This window comes from Protobothrops mucrosquamatus, unplaced genomic scaffold (assembly GCF_001527695.2).
Source record: "Protobothrops mucrosquamatus isolate PMUCROS unplaced genomic scaffold, P.Mucros_1.0 scaffold956, whole genome shotgun sequence".
Taxonomy (NCBI): domain Eukaryota; kingdom Metazoa; phylum Chordata; class Lepidosauria; order Squamata; family Viperidae; genus Protobothrops; species Protobothrops mucrosquamatus.
The window spans coordinates 242,247-267,345 of NW_015387200.1; the positions used below are offsets into that span (position 1 = coordinate 242,247).

Below are 25,099 nucleotides of genomic sequence, written 5' to 3' on the forward strand. Positions count from 1 at the left end.
GAACTTTGTTTATACTCTGCATTGTCCTTATATATTATTATTAGTATATATAATTATATATTATGTGAGAATTTGATTTAATTTTCATTTCACACTACAAGCATATTATTGTTTTCTATGTCAGCACGAGCTATTGTGATTTTGGAATAATTCAGGAACATGTAAATTACATATTCAGGCTGTGCCAAAAGTCAGGTCCCATAGGCCAGTCACACTATATTATATATTTAGTCATTTATTTACTTCAGATAAAACCTTATTGCTCTTAGGTATGTTAAAAGATCATGCTTCAAGTGAGTAAGGAAGTGTTTGGAAGAAAATGGCAACCAATTTGAACATTTAATGTAATTTAAATCATATGTGGGACTTTGCTTTTGGTACACTCTGGTACACACACAGAGAATTGTAGTGAGGAGAGGGACAATTTTGAATTATAATATCAGCCCAGAATTCATTCCAAACTCTTCATTTCCATGTGCTCTGATAGAATATTATTGATCTGATCAATATTACTATGGCTTTTAGTATTGTCCTAGTATCTGTGAATATCTGTAACTAGATGAAAAATAAATGTGAAAGGAATTATTTTACATTTCAATGAGTGGTTGAGGACAATGATGGAATGTGCACACTAGAAATGTAATGCTAAACCTATTTTATGGTAATCAAACAATGGAAACTTTATAAGAGTACACACATTCATGTTTCTCTGACTTGACATTTCTTGGCAAGCTGTGCCACACAAGAATGTTGTACCTTTTGTGTTAAACAAAGTAACTGGTTACAAAGTTATTTGCAACAACAGTCTATTGTTCATGAAGAATGTATCTTGTATTAAGAGCCCATTATGCCTCCACAGGTAATTGTTTTATTGTAATACACTGGTATTATGGGAGAATAATTGAACAAAAAATTTGGACATATTGCATTATTTTACACGCCGGTAGAATGTTATATTTAGCTATCAATACATTATTTTGAATAGTACCTTTTGAACATTTGCTTACGGATATAAAATCCAAGGGATCAGCATCTTACAAGTAAGTGTATTTCGACTGTCAGATTTGAAATCTGATTTGCTAGGCTGTGCAAATCTCATTTAAGGGGATCCTTAAGTAAGCCACTGTATTCTCTCTGAAATGCCTGCTGACTGGATGATCTTCTTTTTTTGCTAAGAGTTTATAAATATATACTGTATACTAAATCAGTCTGTGCAATGCTTCAGATTAAATTCCAAAAAGATGGTTCAGAGTGGCAACTTTAAGAGTCACAAGTGGATGTTCCCAAATGCTCTGAAGTACCTTTTTTAATCTAAAAAGGCACTGCACAGTCTAATTTTTCTCATTCTTTGGCTGTGCTGGGTGTCTGATTTCTTTATGTAAAATTTGAGAGACTTTGTTCATGATTGCCTGCCTATTAGTTTGCTTTAATGCATGCAACCTTCTTGATCTGGCTTTCTCCATTCTGCCTTTCTCAATCAACCCATCTGCCATAAATAGATAGATAGATAGATAGATAGATAGATAGATAGATAGATAGATAGATAGATAGATAGATAGACACTTGTCATTCCAGGTGTTAAAAACCTGACATACATCTGGCTTAATATAGGCCATAAACTGCCCTCTGAGCATCTAATTTAAAGCAGTAAACATATGTGAACAAAATGAAGGATTGCTGCCTCACTCCAAACTTGTCTTCTAATGTTGTTTCCTATTCTGTCCTTTGTAACAGTGGTATGTATTACAGCTGACTGTGTAACACTTGTCCACAAAACTAATGTTTTAGTTAACAGTTAATGAACGCACAAAGCAAATAAGACATTTTTCTTGTTAAGAAAAAATGTGGGATATTCTTTGCTAATAATTCACATAGGAAATTAGAAGACCATAGTATACTTCAGAAGTAAGCTTTGATTTATACCTCCTTAATAGCCTCAGTTTTTCTTATTGTCAGGGCTTAGCATTTTAAGATGGTGTGATTAGTAAAATCTAAAACTGTAGGATCAAGTTACCTAATATGCAAGGTAACTACATCACATGATGTAATAGGCAAAGTGAAATTATGAGTTCCTGTGAGGTAAAGCTGCGGCTAATCATGCATATCAGGAACAGGAAGCTTGCATTTTGTGAAGGTATTATAATATTCCCAGTAGCATTTTTCAGAGGTTAATCAGTAATGGAGGAACTGTTGTAACTACCGGTAATTAAACAGCATCTTTTAGGAAGGGCCGATAATTTTTGATTCGCACAGTTTCTCTGCATTTGATCTTTTGGAAATGGGCAATTATAGACAGATCTTTAACCTCCCATGTTTAGATAAGATATCAAGAAGAGTGGTGGCTGCTTGGTTTCAAGCAAGTAACTTGAAGAAAGGAAGGACGTATATTGACCCACTTCCAATTGACCTTAGAGAAAGTTATCTACTGAGATTACCCAGCTTATTCTAATGCAGGGGTGTCAAACTCACAATGTCATGTGACGTGTCGTGACATATCACGACTTTTTCCCCATTGCTGGAACTGGGGTAGGCGCAGTTTCAGCATGACACATCCGGCCCTTGGGCCGGCAGTTTGACACCCCTATTTTAATGGATGATCTTTCAGAATTATCTGGAGTATGTTGGGTCCTACTGACTTTTCAGTGGTTAACGATACTACCAAACATGGTTTCCTTCTACATTGTCTGAGTACTTTGGGAAGAGAAGACATTGCTTATTGTAGTGCTTATGTTCTTTGTTACCTAAATACATTTCAGAGGAAGTTTTCAGAATCTGCATGAAACTTCTAAAAGATTTACATCTGCAGCTAATATGCCTCCTCTGATATGTAATTGCAGTCAGTAAAGGGCTAGATGGGAATAATAAATGGAAGCTAGTTTTAGGCAAGATGGGAGTTGTTCATTATATCGGAGGAGACACAATTACAGAGAGCAAATGGATTAGCTGCTCTGAGTGGTTATAGAACAAGCATTTATGAATCTGAAGAATGCTTCTTATATCTGGATTTTTCTCTGCTTTCCCAGGTAAGTTAATGGTTAATTGTCCCTTTATCGGTATTGGCCAATTTGTCCTGTCTTAGGACAAAATACCTAAGTTAATAACCTTTAGGGTTTGATTATGTGGTCAAAGAATTTTTTGGGTCCAGAAACATCAATTTCAAAATCAGAATAGCCAGACTGATATCTTGAAAGACACATAGGGTGTTGGGTCTTGGGTTATTCTCAGTCGTCAACGGACGGTGTGACACTGACCTGAAGTCACTACAGTGGCTGCCAATGTACTGTATTTCTTGACAAGATAAAAGATGTGCTCATCTTTAATGCTATATAAGTCTGTGGTCCAGGATATCTTCTTTATTAGTCATCCCTATTCATTCTCTTTGGGATCAATGAGATATTTACCTATAGCTACCAAATATATCTCTGACACCAAAGGGTTGAATCTGATATCTCTGGAATTCATTATCTTCCAGTTTAGAGCACATCTTTCTGAGCTAGTGTTTAATGGCTGATAAATATAATTTGTTGTACATTTAATAAGTTTAACATTTACATTTTGATAATAAACCATTAATAGACTTCTGAATATTTTATTGTAACACTAAAGTATTGATATTCATAAAATAAACAAAAACAAAGTAAGTTCCCAGTATCACCTTCCAGAGGTTTTTTATAAAGAACCAAGGAAGTGCGTTAATTAAATAGCATCAATGTTGAATAACATCTTCTTTATCTTCTTCACCTGTCTCATATTGTTTGAAAAGATCTTTAACAACAGTTATCAAGAATGATTGCAAATACAATTAGAGAAAATGGCTTCCAACTCATCGTTGGAATGATCTTTCCTTGGTTTTTATAATGTGAATGTGCTATTCGTTCATTCAGATTGTGCTATTCAGATTATGTAATTGGCTTTTTATACCAGTGTGATGGTCTAGCAAAGGCATGGAATATTCACTTTTCCCTTTTTGAGAATTTATTTAATTGTTTGTATCCTGCCTTTGTTATTTTATAAATAATTCAAGGTGGCAAACATACCTCATACTCCTTCCTCCCCCTATTTTATTTATTTATTTGTTCGATTTCCTTAGCCGCCCATCTCAGTAAGTGACTCTGGGTAGCTTACAATCCAGAACATCTACAATTAAAAATTTTATAAACTTTTTAAAACAATAAATACAGTAGGAAGTATTTTTTTTAAAAAACATAGAAAACATTAAAATCTCTCATTCAAAGTACACACGATGTTTGGGTCTCAAGATATTTTGCCCACAACAGCAACCTTGTCTGCTGACTTTGGCTGAGAGACAGTGACCGGCCCAAAATCACCCAGCTGGCTTTCATACGTAAGGTAGGACTAGAACTCACGGTCTTCTAGTTTCTGCCCTGATTAAACCGGCTCTCAGAACAGTTTCTGAGTCTAATCTTCTGTTGTTCCCTGAGTGCAACTTAACCAATATGTTTTGGCAGCAGTGTCCTGTACAACCTTAATATGGCCCTATGGTTTTGAAATAAAATGTCTTTTGTTATATTTTACATACCATTTCTTTCTGTTTATGCTATTGTACAAGAAATCTGAATTTAATTCCCCTCAGATAGTCTGAAATTTGGTAAAATGGCCTTTTTCAACTTGCTATCTTCCAGAGATGTTAGTCCACAATTCTAATTGAGTGTATGGCATTCTGTGTGCCTCAGCATATAGTCATGGTGGCCACATGACCACAGAAATGTCTACGGGTTAATAATGCTGGTTTCCTCAGCTAAGAAACAGAGATGAGCACCCCCTCTAGAGACCGGATAGGGGAAACCTTTACCTTTATATGTATTATGAAGCAATTGTGGGCTAGATTAATTTGAACAGTATTGAGGAAGCAGAATTCTGCTAGTCATAATAATATTAATATAAAACAAATTGGCCTGTGTATGCAGATTATATTACAACACCAGCCTGTTTTCCATTTTTTTTTTCAATTGGGCCATTGCAGAAGGTTCAACATCTGGAAAGTTGCATATATTTAGTAGGTAGTCCAGCTTACCTAATCATTTGCAGCTGTTATGTTATTTTAGAAGAACCTGAGTCCTGCATCGCTGGAGTTGTATGTTTTGGCATTCAGGACAGTTACTTCCTTTATTAACATACTGAGATAAATTGAAACATCTGGTTTGGGAGCTTGGTCTGTTTTTCGGGGCAGACGTTTCCCAAGGGGCAGCTATAAGGAGTCCTTTTCAAACTCTGACTTATGAAAAAGGGAAGAGAATGTGTTAGCTTCCCTTCTTGACATTCAGCAATTGTGTTTGGGTTTTCTTCAAGCTTGCGCATTCAACACTGCAATGTAAGCTTAAATTTGTTTCCAAATTAATTCTGCAACAATATAATCTCTCATCAGGGAATCTGTTTCCCTTTTTCTTCTCCACTTTTCTCCTTTGACTCTTCAAAACAAAGAGAAAAAAGTAGAAATGCTGTCTCCTATGTTGATTGTTGAATAGAGTGTTAAGCACAGAGCTTTATTCTCTGCGCATAGAACTAAGGTATAAAACAGTTTTCCCAAACCTGATTGCTTCTTGATGAGTGTTTCCAAAACTTTTCCAATTGTGGACCACTAAATAAACATTCAGAAAATGCAAGGTCCACTGGTGAACTAGAGGTAGTTAGTGTTCTCTACTGCAGGGCTTTTCAACCAGTGGTACGGGTACCACCTGTGGTACATTGGCACCTGGCAGGTGGTACGCGACCATCCTAGAAAAGTGGTAGCGGGGGAGGGGAATGAGCTGAACCGGTGGCAGCACCGCACAAGCCTGAGCGAGAGATGGCTGGAGCTGCAGGGCTGTCAGGGCTCAGCGGAAGCCCCAGGATCAGTGCCGCTTTCCAGCTGATTGGCGCTTCTTCACGGCTGTCAGGGTTCAGTGGAAGCGCCAGGCTCCAGCTGGAGTTCGGTGCTGATCCTGGTGCTTCTGCTGAGCCCTGAAGAAGCACAAATCAGCTGGAAAACAGCACTGATCCTGGCACTTCTGCTGAGCCCAGAAGAGCGCCGATCAGCTGGAATGTTGCAGCATCTCCAGGGTCTTGTGATTTACATTCAGATTCTTGGCAACTGATTCACAGTGTCCCAGGGTCATGTGAAGTAACCAAAACCTGCTGCAAACACCCAGCAAACAGGGGGAATAAAAACCAAACACCCCCCCACCCCACCCCCACTGCCAATCCTCAACAGAAATGCTCACAACAATGGAAATCTCGGACAGGAGGAAGAGCGCGGCCGGGTGGGCAGGCAGGTGTCTTGCTCGGCTGTGGCTTGGGGGGGGCACTTTTTTCAGTGCCATTGTAACTTCGAACAGTCACTAAACAAACTGTTGTAAGTCGAGGACTACCTGTACTTTATCACTCTTTTTTTTTTGTCATCAAGTTTTTGACACCTTGCTAGGTGACTGGTGGTACTCGGATGTTGCCATATCCTAAAAGTGGTACAATGGGTGAAAAGGTTGAAAAGCCCTGCTCTACTGCACAAATTTGGGAAGGCTGTGTGACAGATTATCTATTGGAGTTCCACAGAGCCCAGTTTGAAAATCATTAAATGAAAAATGCAAAAATGCAGCCCATCAGACTCTTGTGTGAACTGCAGCACCTCCCTAGGAGCCAATCCCTTTGGCCCGTTGGTAGATTTATGGTGCTTAGAGGTTTTAAGAAGTCAAATGGATGACTAAAGCCTTGCAAATGCTTAAGGTGCAGATTTTGTCTTAAAAATCTATGCCTTAAACCTTAAAAATCCCAGCAACCTTCAGTATATAGCTCAAAACGTAATAAAGTCCTTAAGCCGACTGTAGTTGTAAATCTCTACTACCTTAGAATCACCTCTCATAATATTCCCAGGAAACTAGCCATCATGACTATTAGGATGTACAAAATGCTTCCCATGATAGCTGTTTTAATACAGATCCTGAGGTACTTCTCTATTTCCTTGATGGAATTGATAAATTTAGCTTCCACAATGTATTATCATCTCTCAGACTTTAGACCCTTATGAAACATTTCAACTTGCTTTCTGCTTACTCTCTGGACTGTTGAGCGCTCCATATGATACCTGGAATTTTATGTGGTCATATATCTTGGTTCAGTCTTTCTGAGTGCCCATGATTTCCAGATGCTACAATAATGAATAAAATAATGGGAATTACAGTCCAGCACCACAGAAAGCTGCTTATTGGACAAGCTGCCTTAATTATAAAAATGTTTTATAGGGATTATTGTGCATGTGAAGATCAGCTTCAGGATCCTTCCGGGCCCACCCATTATTTTTGCAAGGCTAGAGTTACAAGCAATGGTGGGATTCAGCCAGTTCGCACCACTTTGGCAGAACCGGTAGCTAATTTTTTTTGTTGCCCAGGCCCAGAATGGACTTCCAGAAGTGGCATCCACACAGAGAACCGGTTGTTCACATATTTGAATCCCACCACTGGTTACAAGACTCTGACATGCATAGATGGACTACTTGTAAATATAATGTTAGACTATTTGTAAATATAAGTGGCAATTTTAAAGAACCTAATCTAGAGCTCCAGACTGTAAACTCCAATTTACAGAATTTGTTTTATTGTATTCCTTTGTTCAGAATCTGAATACGTAACACTGCTTGAACCAGAGCCAAATCATTCATCCAGTAATACATTCCTTTGCTCTATTTCAGCAAGTAGCTACTAGCACAATTTTTCCCCAAATCCCCTTTTTGTTTCTTCTTTAGTAATTACTGCTTAGTGAGCTAATTTAATGCTTTAATCTTCTACTCTCCAGTGCCTGCCTGTAAAATTATTTCTTCTTTTGTAATACGTTAGGTGTTTCTTTCTTTATAAGTCAAATCATTTAAATACCATTTTTCCCCCTGTAAAATGTTGGGAACGCAGAATATAAGGTATGTGTAGTCTGAGGGCCAGCATGGATTTTAAGTGCAGAAAAAGAAGAGCCATAAAGTGAAATAGTTTAAAAGGATAATTTGCTTCCAAATGTAGATAGAGGTACGGTAACAAGTAAGAATTGGTTTTAAGAATTTCTTAAGCTTTCTATTTGACTTATTTCTAACCGTAATAATTACAGGTAAGATCAGTATTAAAGTGAATTCTACTATGCAACCAAACAATAATTTCAGTTATATTAAAATTAGGCTTTGTATTTACAACTTGAATAATGTAATTGTAAGCAAGCCCCTGCTTGCTAAGTGGAAGAATCTAGCCAACCTCGGCAGTTCTCAGAAATCTAAGTGTTGGACTTTGTTAGGAGACCAAAAAAAATTTCTGGTTTAATCTGGACATATAGACAGCTTGGAAAAGGTGGGAGGCAACATGATCACATTCCACAGCTTGAGACAATCAAAGCCATTTCTATAATCAATGAAGCATATACGGACTTTCAGGGGGGTATTATTTAGCTTTCTCGATTATCCCGAATGAATCAAAAATAACATCTCATGTTCCTCAGCCTTTTCTAAAGCTAGTTTAAACATAGGGAATCTCTTTTTCCCAGGTATATAGGGTTACATATAGACATGGGCTCTAATTTGTGTTGGATTATCCTAAGCATTATTTTGATAGTGTTTGAAATTAAGATTATATAATACTTTGCGTCGATATCTGTTAAAATATGTCCTACCTGCCCCCAATGCATAATGAATAATTTGAACACTTTTGGGGTCATGTGACCACCATTTGTGATCTTTCCAGCCAACTTCTGACAGGCAAAGTCAATAGTGAAAGTCAGATTCACTTAACCACTGCATGATGCATTTAATAATTGCAGTGATTCACTTAAAACTGTGGCAAAAAAATTGTTATAAAATTAGTTGTCTCACTTAACAACCTTCTTGCTTAGCAACCGAAATTGTAGTGCCAGTTATGCACATGCGTAAATTGGGGAAAAAAATAGTTGCCTTCAAAATGAAAGCAATCCACACAGGCCGGACAGGGACAGCCAAAGGGCCGGATATGGCCCAGGGTCCAAAATGTCCAGGTCTGATATAAGGTGCAGCATTTCCAAGCTTGCAAATGGCAATGAGAGTAGTGGTTTAAGATTGCTATATGTAATTCTTCATTGACTGACCCTTTTCTATATTGCTGATTTTTGAAAGATATGTATTAATTATATCTTCAAGTGAAATCAACGGTCCCTAAGCGCAGAGTCCATTGTCTTGTGTCCTTGCTAATCTTTCTGAGTAAGAGAATAAAAGAGGTGGAAGGGACCTTGGGGGTCTTCTAATCCAAGCCCCTGCTCAAGCAAGAGACCCTATACCATTTCAGACAAGTGGCTGTCTCTTCTTAAAAGCCTCCAGTGATGGAGCACCCACAACTTCTGAAGGCAAGTCGTTCCCCTGGTTAATAGTTCTAGGTAATTTCTCCTTAGTTTTGGGTTGTTTCTGACATTGTATCTTTTCATGATTGTGATATGACAGGGCTTTTCAACCAGTGGTATGGGTACCACCTGTGGTACATTGGCACCTAGTAGGTGGTATGCAACCATCCTAGAAAAGTGGTAGCGGGGGAGGGGAATGAGCTGAACCGGTGGCAGCACCGCACAAGCCTGAGCGAGAGATGGCTGGAGCTGCAGGGCTGTCAGGGCTCAGTGGAAGCGCCAGGATCAGCGCTTGTTCGGGACTGTCAGGGCTCAGTGGAAGCCCCAGGATCAGTGCCAGGGTCCAGCTGGAGCTCGGCGCTGATCCTAGCACTTCTGCTGAGCCCAGAAGAAGTGCCGATCAGCTGGAATGTTGTTACATTATCTGAAATAAGTCTACTCACACAGTAAGAAGGCTATGTTAATATATATATATATATTGTTATCTACTTTCTATGGAGTATGCATTCGCACACTGGGAGCACTGTGGTGAGGTGATTAAAATCTAGATGTATTGGATTAACACTCCGATACAAAATTCTGCACGGGAACGCTTGCCTGGTCAACCTAGCCTCTTCTTGCTGCTTCCCTGTTTTCCCCAAGGAACTCACAAGCCGACTCTCTGTGCTGCAAAGCATAGATAATGTGTTTGTGGCTGGCCCCTTTTAGCCTTTCCACTCACTAACCAGATAACCACTCTCACCCTTAACAACTTAATTGACCTCTAGCTCTTGCTAGTCATGTACCCGTTTTCCTGTTCCCCCTAATCAATTTCCGTCACTCAACAGAGGGAGCGAATATTATTTCCTTGTTCCCACATGTTTTTTTGCTGATATAGAAAGCCGAATGTCAGCATTGTGATCGATAACCCTGAGGTTGCTCTCCATGCCAGATGGGAGGGGGAACCCCAGGGCTATTAATGTGCATACTAAAGACCCCTAAACATGAATATAAGTCATGCCACAGCTCCCCTGTCTGTTGCTTTTATTAGTATTATTTTTATAAATAAAGCTTTGCTTCATTGCTTTCGTTCTAGGATCTGTTGGTCATTCTTTCTGGGTTTTTGCCTACATGAGATGGGACATACTGTACGTGCATTAGTCCAACACAGCCTTTGGATGGAAAACTTCATTTTGGAAGCTTTGGATCACTAACTTGCTGAAATATCCAACCTAACATTTTTATTTTTAATCATCAAAAATAGGCAAAAGAAACCTCTGACATCTTCTGGCTACATTTTTTACAGCCAATTCCAATATCCTTCTGTCCACTTAAGAAAAATTGAGCCTGAAAGCATAGCTTTGTCATAATTTCACTCCTAAGCTGAGGGCAGATATCAAATGATAATCCTCTCTGCTTTTCAGTATGAAGCCATGGGAACAGTCATCAGAGGGATGTGAAGCTGGATGCCACCTCTGCATGAATGACACTCAGCTGTGTTTCTCTTTTCCATGTTTATCATGTCTGTTTGACTCCTTGCTGGACTGCTGCTTGGGCCATATTGCAGGCTGGATGAAATGTAACAGGCTAAAACTGAATTCAGACAAGATACATGACTTTGGCAGTTGGAGGAAATGTTATTCATATGAATGGGACTACATCTGCCTTTAATGCGGCATTTCTTCTCTTGAAGAAACTTACTCAGTTTGGGGGATTTTCTTTGTTTCAGTGCTGTGCTTCAAATGTCAAATCAAGATGGAGTGCATATTTGCAATTATTACTTACTTGCCATCAGTGTCGCTTTCCAGAAAGGTCAATTCTAATTACACTACCCATGAGGTGGTTATCTCCCTCTTAAGATTATTATAATATATTTTGGTGGAACTACCCTTCAAAAAAACACAGGCATTACTGTTCATTGGTTTCTAAAATTCTGCAGGCCACCATTGCAGTCCTAGCAAAACACCTGTGTGCTCTGACATAAATCTGAAAAACAGATTTAACATTACTAACCTGAAGGAGCAACTTCTCCCATATGTATAAGTCAGGAACTAATAATACTGTTATGAATGGTGTTTGGAATTTGAATTACTAAAACAATGTATTGCTATATTACAGGGGTCTTCAAATTTGGCCCTTTTATGACTTGTGGACTTCAACTCCCAGAATTCTTTAGCCAGGCATGCTGGCTGAGGAATTCTGGGAGTTGAAGTTCACAAGTCATGAAAGGGCCAAGTTTGAAGACCTCTGCTATATTAAATGATATTGTTATTATGCTTATATTATATTATGCTTATATAATCTTATATTATGCTTTCTGGTTTTTAACTATATTTTATATTGTATGATTTATTTTTGATGCTTCCGGTATCTGATAGACAAATCAAATAAGAAAAAAGCAGACTACTGTTTCTGCTCACTCATCCCTCAGGGAGCTAGAAGAGATCCTAGCGTTGTACGTTGATTGGCTAAGATTAAGATTTACCTTAGCACATTATCAGTATCTTACCTTCATTTATATTGGAGGAAAATCTATTGAAGCAGTGCCAAACAGATTATATTTGTCCATCAGGGAAACAAGATAAAAACCATGGGCCATGTAACTTCCTCTGCCTCCATATTAAGCCTGTGTGAAGAGATTAGTACTGCAAAAGCAATGCGATTTAGTTAGCACTTACTCACTTTGCTTCAATTTATCAGTTTGGGCAGTTCTGAACCACTTCTGTCCAGTGCTGCAGCATATGAGAGCCAGTTTAATCTAGTGATTATGCTAGAAAGCCAGAGACCATGAGTTCAAGTCCTACCTTAGCCATGAAAGTCAGGTGGGTGACTTTGAGCCAGTCACTCACTCTCAGCCCAACCCACCACACCACACAGGGTTGTTGTGAGGAAAACAGGAGGAAGGTGTGTTGGGTATGTTTGCCTCCTTGAATTATTTGTATAAATAATAAAGGTGGGGTAAAAATATAAATAAAATATTTGCTGAAGGAGGAAGTCAGGGGCATGTCATCTACAGCAGAGGTCCCCAACCTTGGCAACTTTAAAACTTGTGGACTTCAACTCCCAGAATTCTGGGAGTTGAAGTCCACAAGTCATAAAAGGGCCAAGTTTGAATACCCCTGCATTAAAAGGTATACAATATTATATGAGATAGGTGGGCATATAATTTCAGGAAGGGAGGAAGGAAGGGAGGAAATAAATTGAGTTCCTGAGATAATAAATCAATATTCTTCTAGCACTGAAAATACAGGTAGTACGACCACAATTGAGCCCAAAGTTTATGTTGCTAAGTGAAACATTTGTTAAGTGAGTTTTGCCCCATTTTACGACCTTTCTTGCTACAGTTGTTAAGTGAATCACCGCAGTTGTTAAAGTTAGTAACATGGTTGTTAAGTGAATCTGGCTTCCCCATTGACTTTGCTTGTCACATGAACAACCCCCCCACGGGACACTGCAACTGTCATAAATATGAGTCAGTTGTCAAGCGTTTTTTGGATCACATGACCATGGGGATGCTGCACTGGTCATAAGTATGAAAAACAGTCATAAGTGATTTTTTTCAGTGCCTTTGTAATTTCAAACGGTCACTAAATGAACTTGTAAGTTGAGGACTGCCTGTATCACACTGTAGATATTGTTTCAGCTTTTGTGAGAAGAGAATTCAACAGCCAGTGCATTCACTTTGAAAATTCTTGGGGACATTATATGCTCAGTTTCATTAGTAGAAACATCTTGAAAAACTTTATACTTTCAGCTCACAAAAATGTCAATCATCTCTTCTCTATTCACAGGTGTACCATTCCCCAAAAACTTCCTCCAGATCTGCAAAAAGATCCTGTGCAGGCTATTTAGGGTGTTTGTCCACGTTTACATTCATCACTTTGACCGCATCATTATCATGGGGGCTGAGGCCCACGTCAATACCTGTTACAAGCACTTTTATTATTTTGTCACAGAGCTCAACCTCATAGATCGTAAAGAACTAGAACCTTTGGTAAGTATTTGATTTCTGTCCAGGTGTTAAAAAAAATCTCAGTTTTTTGTTTTTCTTCCTTATATTTATCTGATTCTTCTGCTCAAATTGTATGTGTGTGTGTTCACGCACTCTCTAATAAGAAAAAAAATCATACAGTTTGGAAAGATTTTTAAATTGTCTTGTGCAAGTTTTGATAATATGAAAAGAATCAGATTTGTTACTGGCTGTGTTAAAAAAAACTGTTGTGTGGGTCTACATAATTTTTGCAATATTTACCGTATTTATATTTTTTCTTTTGGTTTTGTCAAACTCATCCTGGGCTCTGGACTATACATTGTGATATAATTCTTTACACTAAGGGTGGTCTCTGATGTTACGAATTCACAACTAAGACAATTATCTAAATTGCAGCAAATTATCATCCTTAAAGGATTCCAGACAGCAAAACTGATAGGACTTCCAGCTGGTAGAGAGCTTTGCAGTGAGAACAAGTTCCTGGATTAGACAGATCGATTATCTTTCACAGTATAAAGTAATTTTATATCTGACGGAGCTTATACAAATTCGCTACCTTGCATAACATAACAGGCTGAAGTATTTTAAGCTTCTGTGATTCTTTATTTGGCTCTTGTTTTTCTGTTGCCTCATGTTTGTTTAGCAGAATGTACAGATAGTTCTCGACTTACGACCACAATTGAGCCCAAATTTCTGTTGCTAAATGAGATACTTCTTAAGTGAATTTTGCCCCATTTTTATGATCTTTCTTGTCACAATTGTTAAGTGAATCACTGCAGTAACATGGTTGTTAAGTGACTCCAGTGTCCCCATTGACTTTGCTTTGAGAAGATCGCAAAAGATGATCACATGAGCCTGGGACAATGCAATGGTCATAAGTATGAGTCAGTTGCCAGCGGCCAAATTTTGATCACGTGACCATGGGGATGCTGCAACGGTGTGAAAAATGACCATAAGTCACTTTTTCCAGTGCTGTGGTAACTTTGAACAGTCACTAAATGACTGTTGTAAGTTGAGGACTACCTATACTGGGCCTATAGAAGCTTTTTGCATCAAGTGATAAAATTAATGTGATCTCATCACTTCCCCTTGTTAACTCTGGATACTTTCTCTTAATATTCTTAGGATCCTTTTTATACCTCTTTGACTAAATTTAATTCGCTGTGGAATTGGCAGTCCTTCCAGAACTGAGCTGATTATGCTAAAGTCAAATAATTTATTTTATGTTCAAACTCAAGAAAAATCAGTGTTTCTTATATATAGTGTAAAAAAAAATCTGCACATCATCTTACTGAAATATGGTGCAAACAGAAGAAATTCCCCTCGTGTGAGTTTAGCTTTCAATTTTAGCTTTCAATGCAATCAGCATTAACTCGCATGTTGTATTCTGTAGATTGCATTAGATCAAAGGTTGCTTGGTTATCTGTAATTACTGTAATTTAAGTCATATTTGCAGAACAGATGTGAAACAAGAAGTAATTGGAAAGCAGACTCTTACTTTGTGGCCAGACTATTTGAGCAGTTAACTTCATATGTTTGATGAAGGAAATACTTTAAACAATATCTCCTTGTTTGTGGATATTATATCATTCCAGAGAGCCTGAGAATGTAAACTCAAAGTGTGTGCACTCAGTCCGTACTTTGAAACTTTACATTTGCATCTGAAAGCTTGGGAAACCTGAACAAATCTGTTAAATTATACCAGGCAAACATTTGGGCCTGAGAATTTCAGGGTTTATTTTATTTGTAGCCTACTTTTGTCATCTGGCAAATAATCACTTTATCATGTACAATGATAGAACTGCCATCTTAGTAGATTAGGATAATGTGTTGGACACTGCATCTGAACTTGATATTTGATCTAATATTATTTCCTACTCCCTGCTGACCTATTGGCCTACTATCATTAGGGTCTCTCTAAGTTCTTTCTTCAGGGAAATACACTTATAGCAGGGGTCTTCAAACTTGGCCCTTTTATGACTTGTGGACTTCAACTCCCAGCACCCTGGCTGAGGAATTCTGGGAGTTGAAATCCAGAAGTCATAAAAGGGCTAAGTTTGAAGACCCCTGACTTATAGACATTCCAATGGTTTAAGAATTATACCTCAAGCTTCTGATCATGTTTAAAGTGTGCATATACAGGTAGTTATCAACTTAAAACCATTTGTTTAATGATCATCGAAGTTACAATGGCATTGAAAAAAGTGTCTTATGATCATTTTTATGCTTACAACTGATGCAGCATCCCCATGGTCAGGTGATCAGAATTTGGCCGCTTGGCAACTGGCATGTATTTATGACAGTTGCAGTGTCCCAGGGTCATGTGACCACCTTTTGTAACCTTCTGACAAGCAAAGTTAATGGGGAAGGCAGATTCACTTAACAACCGTGTTACTAACATAATAATTGCAGTGATTCACTTAACAACTGTGGGAAGAAGGGTTGTAAAATGGGGCAAAATTCACTTAACAACTATCTCAGCAACAGAAATTTTGGGCTCAATTGTGGTTGTAAGTCAAGGATTACCTGTATACCAATTGAGTAGCAGAAGGTATTTAGGACCCACAGGCACATGTTCCTCTGTAACTGTTGTGCAAGGAATGCAGTGACTTGAAACTAAGGGCAGGCAGCATTTCACGGGGCGATTTTCTGTTGTAAAAAACAAAAGGAAGAAAAGGTGTTGAATTAAGATGTTGAAGATCAGATGTATGTTTCTTGCTTTGTAACTTTTTACGCTAATTACTATATTTCAAAATTTATTATAGCTTTGTGACATTCGATTGGCTTAGAGTTGCCATTACATAGTTACATTAAAACATTCCATATCGTTTATTGCTAGAATGAAAATGACATGAAATATTTTGTGATTGCAGGGGGAAACAACCAAGGCACGAAGTGGGTTTTCGGTGACATGGTAGAGGAAATTTGAAACATAATCTTCAGAATCACTAACCAGTTCTGCAAAGCAACCTACATAGCGTTGCAATTAAAGAGCATTAGTAGTATTGCGAGAACGTCCCTGACTCAAGTTTTAGTTTAGCCATAACGTCTGTAATGATTGGGCCTGAGAATTTAAGTATTTATTTTATTTATAGCCTACTTTTTGTTGTCTGGCAGGTAATCACTTTACCAAGTACAGTGATAGAGCTGTAATGAATGTGAAAGTAATTCTGAAATACAAAAATGAGCAAATTCTTTATCTTTCAGTTGATCTACAATATCTTCCAAATGCTTTGAAGATTTAGAAGGCAGCTTATAGAAATAGAATTATTTCTATATAATTATTTCTGTTTAATTATATGGAAATAATTTCTATAGAATTCTATAGAATTATTTCTGTATCATTTGTAACTGAAAGAGATCATGGGAGAACTATAATTTAAACTTCCTTTCCTTTTGTTCATGAGAGATAATAGTTCCCATTCCTGCTATATGTTCTTGACCATGGCAAAAAGATTTGCAACCCGGTACAGGTTGTCCTCAACTTACCACCACAATTGAACCCAAAATTACTCTTGCTAAGTGAGTTTTGCCCCATTTTACGACCTTTTTTTGCCTCAGTTGTTAAGTGAATCACTGCAGTTGATAAGTTAGTAACCTGGTTGTTAAGTGAATCTGGCTTCCCCCATTGACGTTGCTTGTCAGAAGGTCACCAAAGGTGATCACATGACCTTGAGACACAGCAATGGTCATAAATATGAACCAGTTGCTCAGCATCTGAGTTTTGATCACATTTTGATGCTGCAAAGGTCATAACTGTGAAAAATGGACATAAGTCACTTTTTTCAGTGCCATTGTAACTTTGAACAATCACTAAATGAATGGTTATAAGTTGAGGACTACCTGTACTCTGTTACATATATTCTGTTGACATCTTTTCAACAAGCAATATTTTGGGTTGGAGCTATCTTGTCCTATGGTTTGTATGGAGACTTGCCTCTGTTCTCCATGAAGCCTCAGTTGTAGCATTCCAGGCATTAAAAATAAGCATCAGTTCAGTTTCTAAACAATACCTAACTAAAGTGAAACATTTAGCATTTCTCCATTAATGTTTACTAAAGCATTTGTTCATTTCTCTGCATTGTTAAAAGCTTGGACTTACTGTTACAAAAAAAAAGCCAGCAGTCTAGATTTCATAATAAATGGGCTAACTATTAAGTTGATGTTCTGCAGTACAGTACTAGACCTTGAAATGTGAGGGTGGGCGGGCTAATAAATAGCTTTGTGTCTGTAGCCAAGACATTAATCTGTTGTTTGGCCTTTATGGGCACTAAATTGTTTAGAGAAGGAGGAGGAAAAAAATCTGCTTCGGTTTTGGAATTACAAACATTTGCAAGCCTACACAATCTTTTCATTTCAGCCTCTGTAGCCCAAACTATTACATTCTCCCTCTTTCTCCTGTTTGCCATTCAGATATAGTCCTAATTTTGGATGAAGTAGAATTGGGTTAGAAATCAAAAGGATCGGGTTTTAAGATAAGTATTTAATTTGAAGGCCAAGCACTTCAGTGATGACACAAATGAATACATATGGATATATACCATATCACAACAAACCTTTCAAATGTGTGATATATTAGCAGGCCATTCTGTGGCAAGAACAAAGAGTCTTATTTTGTCAGTATGCAAAATCTACAACATAGAAGAAGTAATTATGTACAGACACTCAGCCCTAATCATCCATCTGTATTTTTCCTGCCTTCTGGAATTCCCCAGTTTTTTTTCCTCTTGACTAAAAATGCCTGTTTGCTGGGAATGGAGTGGAGAGGAAGATCAGCTTGAAAATAAATTGCAAGCCAAAAGATGGGATTAAGTCCTTCCTCCAACCAATATCTTCCATCCAAATCACAATTATCCCAAAAATAAATTGGGAATCCACCCTTGAAGAGTCAAGGTTTATACTAGGTACTCTAGAGCAGAGGTCCCCAACCTTTTGGACACCAGGGACCAGTGCCATGGATTTTCCACGGAACAGAGGAGGTGTGGTTTTGAATACTGCCTGCATCCCGAGGATGGAGTTTTGCTTATTTGTGCAGCCCACTTTCTAGCATGCTGTGGACCAGTGCCGATCCACGGACCGGGTGTTGGGGACCCATGCTCTAGAGACACATGTACACACCAGCTCCAGTCTCCACTTCTCTTTCTTTTGATGGAACATATCCATTAGCTACTTAGCAGGAAGGCCAACAAGATCCAAAAATTCTTGTTCCATCTATAATGATTGTGAAAACTTACACCTTCTAAAAATTCTATTGGGAAATGGGTGGCAGCGGCGGGGGCAGGGAGGAGCCTTGCTCATTCCCAAGTGTTTATATGTTCTTATATGGGAAGGAGGACTTTGCATTTTCTAGAGAAAACTGAACAAAGAGAGAGGCAACCTAGAACTAAGGAGAAATTTCCTGACAGTAATCATCAACCAGTGGAAGAGTTTGCTTTCAGAAGTTGAGGGTGCCCCAACGCTGGAGGCTTTTAAGAAGAGGCTGGACAACCATGTATCTGCTGGCTGTGGAATTCTGGGAGTTGAAGTCCACATGCCTTAAAATTGTCAAGGTTGAGAAACACTGGTATAGGGCCTCCTCCTTCAGCAGGGGATTGGACTAGGAGACCTCCAAGGCCCCTTCCAACTCTGTTATTCAGTATTCAGAGTTTTTAGGCAAGGTGTCTTCCGGAATAAATGATTGCCTTTCATGTCTACTGCTCTTGAACATTAAGGGGAACAAACAGGAGTGAAAATTTGGGAAATTTACCAAAACAAGCCTACAGTGGAAAAGTAGAAGGGTGTATGGACGTATAGTCTATTACATTGATGGGTATTTATTTTTCGTACCTTCCTTTATTTTCCAGAAAGAGATGACAACCCGGATGTGTCACTGAAGAACAGTGGAGGAGGGAAAAAGAAAAGAAGAAGCAATATCCTGCTAACTGAAGAAGAGCTAGAAGATATATTAGTCCTGTGTAGGCCAGGGCTTGCCTTCTTATTCTTAAACAGCAGGAAAGTTAGAAACAGAAGATTATTGCTTTCACCTGGCACCAATAAGTACATTAACCTAAACACGCTGCTAGGTATTCCTCTGGAACATTGTGGATAACCTGTAAAGGAAGACAGACAGAAAAAAGCTTCTTTTTTGCGTAGACTCTGAATGATTGAGGAATTCCAAATCAATTCCGACTGTCTGTTTTTACAACTTTACTACAGTTGTGCTTTTAACCCTCATTTTGATACTGACCTTAAGTCACTAAACTGTGATTGCATTATTGCGCAGGCAGTCTCTATGAAAAGCCTTAGCGATAGCGTGTTCCTTTTCATTTCTTCAAATAGGGATAGGAAATAAGTCACTTGGCACTTAAAAATGTTGAATATGTATTTGATCAAGGCCTGAAACATCTATTTTAGAATAGGCAGGAAAGAAGCTAATGACCCAGTTGAACGGACAAAATGTTTTTCCATTTATAACTGGTATGGCTGCTTCCCCAGATAGTGGCTTTTGAAATCCCTCCAACTGTCCATAAGCATCTCATTGGTTTTCTTTACAGCTGTCTACAAAGACTGCCGTAAGAGGTTATCAGTTGGCATCTTAGCAGCAAGAACAACACTGCTGAAGTCCTTGGGATCACTAATAAAAACATCCCTTTGTCAGTGAGTTCTGTCAAAATTGGCTGCTGATGCAAAGTACACATCTGTTTTCCAGGCACATATAATATAAAAAGTCATGTTCCATTTCTGCATTTGCATGAATATAGGGATTGATGACTGAGGCAAAAATCCATTGATGTGTAGGCCAAACAACATGTATCCTTTTTGGGGGGGAAAAGTGATTTGCATCTCTGCCCAAATATATTTGTGTGCACAGAAAAAAGGGGAAAGACTGCTCAGGGAGAAACTGGAAGAGAAAAACCTCCATGTGATGGGATAGGGCAGATAGTACAAGAAATAAAAAGTCCCATCTGTTGACCCAAAAAGCATTTACTTAGATTCATTTCCTAGACTTATTGAAACTAGAGTAACTGCAAGACTCTTCAGAGTGCTACGTTCAATGTGCAAATACAGAGCAAGTATAAATTAAAGTAAAACCACTAGATTCTGCTGATAATGTATTTCATATTGTGACCATATCTATGCAGCTTTCTAGGCTGTCTTTTATGTTTTTCGTCAATTCCTGGTAAATACACTGTACACTGAACTACCACTGTGCCTCAATTAATATGTCTTTTACTCAATTGCTTTTCTTTTTGACAATTATTATACTTATCTAGAAATTGATGAACTTGTGTGATTATGCTACTGGTTATAAATGGTGTAAATCCAGAGCTGGTGTGAAGAACATGTGCAGTTAAGATGATTTTTAAAACATTGGAACTGTAGAACACTTTCTTGGAGATTATTCATAATCAGTGCACTTGTAATCTCTAGTCTTATGAATTGTACATACAGATAATTGGAATACACACACATACAAACACAGTAAGTGCTATTCATTGCTTCCTAGTCATTTCTAGTTTTTTTTCCTTAATTTGAAAAACAAACACATTGTTAAGCAAAAACGATTAGGGGGAAGCTGAAATTAGAAATACCGTACTAGTTTTATTTCTTTCAATACGTGATGAAAATTCCTCCACAGCTTAATAAGTAGCAAATTGTCTAATGGGAAATTCCAATGAAATTAATATTGGTGACTTCAGTGAACTGCTAAAGAAGTATCCATAACGAAATCATTAATGAGCTTTTTCTGATGAAGTTTTAACACACAATTAAGATAAGAATACAAGGGGAACAATAGTGTGTATTTGTGTGGTCCATTTCTTCAAATTTAATGATACAATTTTAGGATTAGCTCTAGAATCTAGAGTTTATATGTCTTCTTTCAGGCCTTGACATTTTTGCTGACCCTATGCTATCTGTTCTTCCTGAGCTGTTCCAAAATCACTATTACAAACATAATGCAACATAAGATTTAAAAAATGTAGGTACATTATTTGAGTGTATAAGTCACACAGAATGATATAATTGAATGATAATGGTGATGATATGTAAGAATTTGTAAGAATTTATTTTTGATATTGCTATGTTCTTATTCCTACAAGAAGTTAGCACCAACTTTAACATAAGGTAATTTATATCAAATTACAAATTTTAGCATTCGGGACTGGTTTGTTTCTTTTAGTTATATTTCCTAAATTAATTTAAGATACAAACTAAACTGCCTAAAAGTCAGGGAAATTTTATCTCGAGTGCCACTTGCTTGCTCAGCAGCAAAGAATAAATGAACAGCAAAGAATAAATGAACTGCCTTAGATGCTAGTTTAAATGGGTTCTTTTTTTGCTTGTTTGTTATGTAACTTTTTGTGTCTTCCTTTATATCCATTTTTTTATTTCAAATTCTGAAATCACAGAAGAGATTGGATATTTCTTCTCTCTGCTGTAATGTCACAGATCAGTTTCCCTGGGATGAGTCCAGAAGAGAAATGTATAGCAAGGGTGGTCCCACTCTATTATTCTATATGGTTTTTTTTTCTAAAACAGGAAGACAAACATATCCAGTCTTTCTAATACTTGGGTTGGTTTGTTTGTTTGTTTTGCTATATCAAGAACTTGTAAATTGAATACCATGGGGGTTTCTTCTCCTTATCTGAGACTTAACAATAATTTAATAATAATTTCAGCAGATTATTTTGAAGAGAGCAACAAGAACTAAAATATATAGATCAGAACCACATTCTGTTTGATGGAGGAATAGGGTGATTACAGTTAAATGATGCAGTATCACCCATAACCAACAGATCTGTGTTAATCTGAATTGCATGCAGTGACCCATCTCTAAATCCTTATTCAAAAAGAACAAAGAACACAGTTTGACTTTTGTAATTTAAAGAGACAGAGAATACATTTGTTTGAAACTGGAAATATATTTTCAAATAAAACAAAAAATAGGGTTCAAGTCACTCACCCCAATAGTTCAGAGCTTCGCCTGTCCTGCACAGAGTTGAGATAAAACTGATGAATCTCATCTGAGCGATCTAAACTAAGCTAAATTTAAGGGCTGTCATCCTAGTGCCCCTCAGACAATGTTGCATTACAGTTGCCAAAAGGACCATAACTTTGGGGAGATGCAGTCCAAACGCTTGAGGGTACCAGGTGTGGACACAGCTAATATGGAAGAAAACAATCCAACTGATGACATAATTCATTGAAAACTAGTTAAGAGCTAACAATCATAGTCAGTGAAGAAGGATGCAAACATGAGCAACAGGCTGAATTTATTATTTATATAAATCTAGTGAATCATACATGATATTTGAGAACAGCCTAACATTGATTGCACACATTTCCAGCAAAAGATACTGTCCACATAAAGTATTAAAGAGGAAAGAAAGTGCTTCATCAAAATTAGCTGAAGTGTAAAACATGAAGTTATTTTGAAATATCAAATACAGACAAATATTTAGTATATATAGTCCTAACTACCTTGTAAGTATAGCTCAACAAAACTAAAAATACAGTTTCTTTTCTGTAGTTCAAATATTTCTATTTTGAAAGAAACTCCATTTTATACTATAACAAGTTTTTTAAAATGCAGTTATGGTTTTTGTCTGATCCAGGATTTGGTTGGGGGGGGGGGCGGAGAGATTTCCCAACTACTTAGGAGAGAACCTGTAAATTTATTTCCAAGTGGTTAAGGTAAACTGTTGTTTTCAGTACTGCATAGTTAAGATTTTTTATTTTTATTTTGGCTACAGAAATTGAATTCAGAATTATAGGCCTTAGAAATGTCAAAGCCAATACATTTATAGAACAAGTTATATGTATGTGATTTAAATTAAAAAATCAGCTGTTGGATGAGATTGTGTCAGTGAAATAAAATGAGTTTTCCAAACAGGTTAATGTTTGTAATATTGCATTGTTCCTGATTCTTGCTTTTAATATATGCACCCAAGTGATGTAGGGGATAATGAAGAGGGTAATAAATGAGTATTATGTAATCACGTGTGATGGTATAGTCCAGTGGTGGCGAACCTAGGGCATGAGTGCCAGAGGCGGCATTCGGAGCCCTCTCTGTGGGCAAACGTGCCGTTGCCCCAGCCTTGCCTCCCATGACCCCCTCCTCACCAGTAGCCCTCCTGGAGAAGAGTCACCCCCGAGCGTGGCCCACGCGGAACAGTGCAGCCAAGGACATGTCAGCCAGGCAGCGTAGACAAGATTCTGCCCTCATGCCCCATCGCGCACAGTTGATGCTGCGGGGTGCGGGCAGAGGGCATGGCTGCCATGGTGCTGCTGGGCGATCTGCGGTGGGCCCTGGAGGCGATGAGTGGCCCTGCGAGCAGGCAGGGTGGGGGCGGGGCAGGGGTGGAGCAGGGGCGGGGCCAGTTTTGGGGCACTCGGTCTCTAAAAGGTTCGCCATCACTGGTATAGTCTGTAAATGGATAAGGGCCCCCTGGGCCTTCAAAATGGTGCCATCAACTTTAGATGTTGAGGGAGCCCTCAAGATGTTTCCTCCCTTGGCAAAACTCCCAACTGGATTAGCTAGAAGCCTCTGGAAACATAGTCATCAAATAATTGGCTTTCCGGTAAATTCTTCAAATTGTGGCCTATTTAAGCATTGTTTTTATCTTTCATTTTTCCCTTCTCTATTTCCATTTTCATTTAAATGTTTGCTTACCTCATAATTTGTTTTTTCCTTAGTTTCAATTCCATTATACTTCATCATTATTCCTTTCTGATCTTGCCATGTTTGCTAGATTTTTAGTCTGCTTCCTTTTTTAAAACAAATCATGCTTTGATAGTTCAAACTGCCCATATGCGAGATATTAATAGTCTACTCTACAGCTTTGTCTAACAACTTATGACCTACTGCAGGTTTGAGGCTTTCTCACTTGGGGCTTTGCTTATAGATAGAACTCCCTAGAACTGATCTACAGGCCAAAAAGATCCAGTGGGCACCAGTTATCAAATGGGGGAAGGGGCTTCTTGCCTGTTTTAATTAGTCTGTACATATGTTTTAAGTCAATATTGTAATGTTTTATTAAACTGACAACTTTAATGTGGTTTATGCTTAGTAACTGATAGGAAGGTACAAATGTATTCTCTTGTAGCAAGGAACAAGGATAGTGCTACATTATGAAACAGCCCTATTACCCATGATTTATAATGACCACAGTTCTTTCATTAACTGCTTCACCATGTACTATGGTTAATCAGTTTTCTAAGGAACTAAGCCTACATTTTACAATGGAAGGCTTAGAGTTCCATTTTAAAAGAAGCAGTGGGTCAGTTTATAATAGGTGTCATGCTTATTAAATCTGGATAACTGGACTGTTTACATTGCAAAAATTATAACAAGTCTTCTGGGCTTTCATGCTGTAAAAATGAGTCCCAATCTGAATTGGTTGGGAGTTGGAATACCTAAATGTAAAACCAATATCCTCAAGTGGAGGCTCTTAGCAGATAACCACACACTATATGTGAAAATGGAGAGATACAGATCCCAGCCCATCTGCTGGTATGTTGGCAAGTACCAGAAAGATGTACCGATAATGACTTATTTTTGGCCAATGACAAAGTCAAGAAGGTGGCTTTATTCTGGCAGATTAAAGTTTGATCTAGACACAGAAGAAGATTGCCTTCCCTGGGAGGTCATTCTGGATCTACTTGGTACATTTGGCAGGAGACACCCTAACCAGTGCAGTGTGTATTTTCTTGAGGAAAGAAATTTCCCTCATTCCAATAATTCCCCTTGATACAAATAATGCTTTTTTCATCGTTAGAAGCCATGTTTCTGTGATGCTCCCAGAACACTGTAAC

At 38.0% G+C, this 25,099-nt stretch overlaps 1 protein-coding gene across 1 annotated transcript in view; it reads left to right on the plus strand.

Annotated features, from left to right (window-relative positions):
* MOB3B (MOB kinase activator 3B) overlaps nucleotides 1-19,193 on the plus strand; it is a 41,905-nt gene extending 22,712 nt beyond the window's left edge. Inside the window, exons 2-3 of the mRNA XM_015819577.1 lie at nucleotides 13,104-13,306; nucleotides 19,147-19,193. Of these exons, the coding sequence (XP_015675063.1) occupies nucleotides 13,104-13,306; nucleotides 19,147-19,176 (233 nt within the window). The 3' untranslated portion in view covers nucleotides 19,177-19,193. The remainder of the gene's footprint in view (nucleotides 1-13,103; nucleotides 13,307-19,146) is intronic.
* The last annotated feature ends 5,906 nt before the right edge of the window (nucleotides 19,194-25,099 follow it).